The sequence below is a fragment of the Oratosquilla oratoria genome, chromosome 29 (genome assembly GCF_046742065.1).
Source record: "Oratosquilla oratoria isolate Oo_2021 chromosome 29, ASM4674206v1, whole genome shotgun sequence".
Taxonomy (NCBI): Eukaryota; Metazoa; Arthropoda; class Malacostraca; order Stomatopoda; family Squillidae; genus Oratosquilla; species Oratosquilla oratoria.
Window position 1 is genome coordinate 47198779 of NC_134805.1, and position 5000 is coordinate 47203778.

The window sequence follows — 5000 nt, forward strand, 5'->3', positions numbered from 1 at the left end:
TGTATACATATATATATATATATATACATACATATATACATATATATATGTATATATATATATGCTAATAAGAACACGGGTACGTGTGTTCACTTATGCAAAGTAGACCACATGGAAAAAGAAACTAACGAAGTAGAGCTCTTTCGTATATTACATCTTTAGTGCACAAAGTACATAGTTAATAGAAATACATAGATTATATATACATAAAAAAGGAACAAGGACAGTTTACAAAAGGGTAGAGGACAATTTACCCCCTGGGAGGCGGGCTGTCAGGTCGCAAGGGTCAATGCGTCCGCTAATGAAGGTAGGGCGACATTAGGTCACAGTCGCAGGGTTACATTTTACCTGCTATTATTTTGCTTATTTCTTGACAGATAAAATTGTCGAGTTTATATAAGCCCTTGTGTAGGTTGGTATTTTGATCACTGGTGGTATGGATCAAACTACACTCTATTAAGTTTCTAACTATTAGGTTGTTAGTATAATAGATTGCATGGGTATTACCCCAATCAACTGGATGATTATTCAATTCAATATGCTTATATATACTTAAGGCGCAGGTCTTCTTTCATACACACTGAATTGAACACCACAGCGTTTTCACAATTATTAATTTTCTTTTTAATATTTTCAAGTTTCCTCACTAAGGTTCTAATCTTGAGAGGATGAGCAGAAACGAACTGCCAAAAGCTCTCCATTTTAATTAAGACACTGTTCGACTTTTTGATTACAAGTAGTCATTATGAAGATACAAATGCAGTTCAGAAAACACAATTATACAGACACGTTACATTGTCACAGAATAAAGAAGAATGCTACACTCTTGGTGTCATGCGCAACATTTAAACCTACGCAGACCTCACTCTGGTTGATCTTCTTAGGGCTTGAGGAGGGCGAAGGGAAGGGGGAGGGAAAGGTGAGGGGGGGAGAGTTGGGGTCGGTGTAAGGTGAGGTGAGCTATCATGCCGAGGTAGCTTAGGTACCACATGTCGCGAAGAACTATTAAAAAGGAGGATAGCAGATATCATGTTGGACTGAATATCAATAACAGGAGACAATTCTCTTATATACACAGCCTCTAACATTTTCAGTTACTTTATGTCGTTACATTGTGCTATAACTTCAGTGTTATGAACAGCAGTTGCTCTATCCAACACAGACTTGTGATAATGTTCAAAATGTTTTTTAATGGTTCCCTGTTGGAGGTGGAGAGTTAAAGGCCTGCTAAGGCTACATATTGTAAAACCAACATAGCTACGAGAAAAGAGCTCAGTCTCCAAAGGTACAGTTAAACTTGTAAACTACGTTGGTTTTCGACAGCATCCCAGAGTTGCCAGACAAATCATTTTTTAGAACTAGGGAACTAGTGCGTTTTTTTTCTATTAGAAAATATTACCAAACGCAAGACATCATTTTCATCCATCGGTTTACAATTTCGAAAAACAATGTCTTTAATGCGCTTCTCATCTTCCCGGTATGCAATGCTGAAGATATTCTTTTAAAAAACTTTGATGATGTTATTGTGGTGAGGGGTATGGTTATTCAAACTACTGTCAAGCAGTTTATTAGTAATGCTGTTAAAGTCTGTGTTGGAATAACCATTATTCACTAACAGCTGTCGTAGATGTTGTAGTTCTGAGTGCAGTGAATGTCAAGACGAGCAAACCTTAATCGCCCGTCGCACATATGCCTTAATTACACCTCTTTTGTACTCAACCGTACATTCACTCTCACCGTTCATGCATTTCCCAGCATTGGTGGGCTTGCGGTAAACAGTAGTGATGAAATCATCAGATGACGCGTCCACCATTACATCAAGGAACGGGAGTTTGTTGTTATTATTTAACTCAACAGAAAATTTTAAACCTGAAACATCCTGGAGGTTCGATCTAAGTTCCTCAAGTAAACGCAGGTCATTGACACACACAAAAATATCATCTATATACCTACGGTACAAAGTAGGTTTAATGGGAAGGTTGCTAATAACTTCTTCCTCAACATGGGCCATGAAGGCTTGTGCAAACAAAACCCCCAGAGGGGACCCCATAGCAACCCCGTCTGTCTGGATATATAAATTACCTGAACACATTTTTATTCGCAAAGCGGATAGGTCTAATACATTTGTGATCCTAGACCGTGACTGTTACTTGGATAAGTGTAATAATCATACATACACACACACACGCACACACACACACACACACACACACACACACACACACACACACACACACACACACACACACACACACACACACACACACACACACACACACACACACATACACACACACACACACACACGCACACACACACACACACACACACACACACACACACACACACACACACACACACACACACACACACACACACACACACACACAAGGACATACACAGAACTTAATACTACGAGGCAATTGTAAAAGGTCTATAGCCATGGTCTGAAAAGGACAGAAGGAGTAGGGTATTTTAGGATAGGAGTAGTGTGCGTAGAACCTTTGTTGTGGGCACAAGAGCTACATTGAGATACATGAGTGGTAATGTCCAGTCGCATTCTATGTCAATAATATTTCTTGCGAGCCGTGGCCAGATTTTCGTCATGACCTGGGTGACCAGCCTGAAGGGCACCATGAGCAAGTAACAAAACAACAGGGACTAGAGGCTCAGGGATCACTAACTGTGCTACATCCTGCTCAAACACTTCCACATTACGGATGAGAACATTGTTTTGTAGAGAAAAATAGGACAGGGGTACAGGTAAATCTGGTAAGGTGGTATCAGTACCAGATTTCAAAGCATAAAAGACAGTAGACCAAACAGGGTCCTCACGCTGAGCTTTGGCCAGATCCTGCAGGGAAAAGTTATCAATCACTATAACTGCAGCTACATGTATATTACGTGAATGTGCATCAGCAACATTATTCCCGCGTCCCAAAATATGCTTAAAGATCGGGTTAAATTCTTCAGTTGTAAGGAATCATTTAGCTAGGCGGCCTGAAAGATTTTTGCCCTTGAAAAGCTGTGTGACAGCAGTGCGGTCCGTGCAGACTGTAACAGGATATCGAAAGATGATATCTCAAAAATGTTTTAAAACCCACACCACTGCCAATGTCTCTAAATGTGTAACAGAGTAACGAGACTCAGGCTTGTTAAGTACAGCTCCAACACCTGTACCAGAAGAATCTGTACAAATAGTTATGACTATAATCAGGGAATGCCATACAGGTACTTCAGTAAGGGCATACTTCAATGAATCAAAACTCTCCTGATGAACATCACGCCACTGAAAGGAAGTATCCTAATTGAGGAGACGTATAAAGGGAGATGCAAGTAAAGCAAAATCCTTAATAAATGCACGATAGTATCCTGCCAGTCCAAAGAAAGAACGTACATGTTCAACTCACCTAGGTGTAGGAAAGTCCTTAATTGCTTTGACTTTATCATCTGTGGAGTGAATACCATGTTTGTCCACAAAATGACCTCGGAATTGGATGATTGAATTAAAAAAGGAACACTTAGGCAAATTGAGTTTCAATCCAGCATCAGCAAAATGTTAGAAAAACATAGACAACTTACTGAAATGGCTTTCCACATTCTTGGAGACTAAGATAAAGTCGTCCAGGTAAACAAAAAGTCCGTTCCCCACTAGGCCATAACAAATTGAGTTAATTAAGCGCTGGCATGTCAAGGGAGCATTCCATAACCCCATGGGCCAACTAACCCATTCATAATGCCCTGTTGGAGTCGAGAGGGCCGTGATCTAACGAGACTTCTCCTCCAAGGGAATCTGCCAAAAGCCCGCCTTTAAGTCTAAGGTGTTGAACACCATATTACATGTTCCAATGGACTGGACAAGAACACTTAACACAGATAAAGGGTAATGGTCTGGAATAGTGACCTCATTAATTCGCCTATAATCAATAGCAGGACGAAAAGATTCATCTTTCCTAGTCACCAGGAGGATCGGCGAGTTCCACACTGAGTGAAACTCTTGTACAGCGCCTTCACGTAACAAGTCGTCAATCAAGGACTATGCTATAAATCGACGAGAGTGAGGCAACCTATAAGAGGTTACGTAAACAGGTCGAACACCTGGCTGAAGACCAATGTTATGAACAACACAATCCGTAACTCCTAATGGATCACCAGGTAAAGCTAAAGCTTGACAATGGGTCACTAACAGGTCAGTGAGACGGGGAGTCACCTCTGGAAAGTCAATCTCACCTACAAACGTTGTACGAGAGGCCAAGAGAGCTGTGTCACTTGTAGAGACCGTAGCACCAAAGCTACTATGATAGGAAGAGAATCCTGGACAGTGTCAACGTCAACTACTTCAAAGAAACCTAAATGACTGCCAGGAGAGATGCTGGTAGGAGCACCAGTGACGTTAGTTACCATAGCTGTTTTAATGTGATCCTCACGAATAGTGGAGAGAGAGAATTATAAAAAAAAAAAAAATCACTACACGGCGCCTAGGAGATAAATCTATGCAATCACACATGAGAGCAATCTCAGAAAGAAACAACAACAAAAGTAACATGGAAAACGGTAGCATGAAAGGAAAATCATAAAGGGAATTGGAACAAACCCAAAAATAAGCAAGGGAGAACCTTGTACAGAATGCAATCCTTTACAAAAAGGAGAAAAAGAGAGATTGTACAAATCCCTGAGAGCATAATAAGGCCTTCTATCTATAAAACTACATTCTACACCAGTATCTACTGTGACTGAGATAGGTGTGTTCTCTGTCAAAAAAATTGGAATGTGAGTAATTGAGAAGCTTCAGCGGCCACCAGAGGGATGGTCTGAGACCGGCTGTTACTAGTCAATCCCATGATTTGTGATATGGGCGCTGGCGAAAATGGGCCGAGTTTGCCTAAGTTGATGAGAGGTCTCTGCTTTAAGTTTCTGAATCTTTGAACACTGATCAGTCGAATGTTTACATTGGCCATGCCTATGACAGTAGCTAAATTTATCCTGAAGCGTTACTCTAG

General features: G+C 40.7%; 1 protein-coding gene across 1 annotated transcript; it reads right to left on the bottom strand.

Annotated features, from left to right (window-relative positions):
* Positions 1 to 1654: 1654 nt before the first annotated feature.
* LOC143040862 (uncharacterized) lies at positions 1655 to 2050 on the bottom strand. Its single transcript, XM_076212304.1, has one exon. It carries the CDS (start codon positions 2048 to 2050, stop codon positions 1655 to 1657), a length of 396 nt encoding a protein of 131 aa, XP_076068419.1.
* Positions 2051 to 5000: the final 2950 nt, after the last annotated feature.